Source organism: Nannospalax galili, unplaced genomic scaffold (genome assembly GCF_000622305.1).
Source record: "Nannospalax galili isolate Female #2095 unplaced genomic scaffold, S.galili_v1.0 Scaffold23932, whole genome shotgun sequence".
In the NCBI taxonomy this organism is placed as follows: Eukaryota; Metazoa; Chordata; class Mammalia; order Rodentia; family Spalacidae; genus Nannospalax; species Nannospalax galili.
Genome location: NW_008331615.1, coordinates 1 through 521, shown reverse-complemented (window position 1 = coordinate 521; position 521 = coordinate 1). Strand labels below are relative to the sequence as shown.

The 521-nt window shown below is 37.8% G+C and overlaps 1 protein-coding gene across 1 annotated transcript; it reads right to left on the bottom strand.

The window, feature by feature from the left end:
• On the bottom strand, positions 1-495 carry LOC108490491 (probable methyltransferase TARBP1; the record flags this gene model as incomplete). The annotated part of the gene is given in 2 exon segments (XM_017796531.2): positions 1-67; positions 210-495. Coding segments are annotated over 2 exon segments (255 nt in total), but the record flags the coding sequence as incomplete, so codon positions are not given.
• Positions 496-521: the final 26 nt, after the last annotated feature.

Sequence of the window (521 nt, the reverse complement as noted above, 5' to 3'; positions counted from 1 at the left end):
AATAACGACATTTGCCGCACAATCATGTCCGAGGTTTTCTATGAAGGTTTGGACATCCTGAATAAGTCTTTCCATGGAAAAAGTTGAAAAAGAACAAAAGGTTTATATGAAAGCCCCAAAGTTAATACTTTCTATTCTTCTCATCCAAGGCCTCAGCACAAACGTGACTCTACCCATATGTGATAAGTTTAACATACTGGCATTTTTACCTCTGATCACGCCTAAACACAGTTCCAAACACACAAGCCTCCAGGACAAGTTCGGTGTAATTCTTAGCACTAGAAAAAGATCCCTGGGATTCACTGGAAGCAGTTACTACCCAAGACTGGCAGCAGTAACTTATCAGAACATTGAAGACCCCTGCTTTTATGGCAGACATTTCAATTATCTTGTACATAATCTGAAACGAAATACAACCATCAGGTTACCCTTTGTCCAAGTTAGTTTAAAAAGTAATTAGTGTTGCTAAAAAATACTTGGATGCTTTTAGATGAAAGTTCCTAAAGGAAATAAACCCTTAC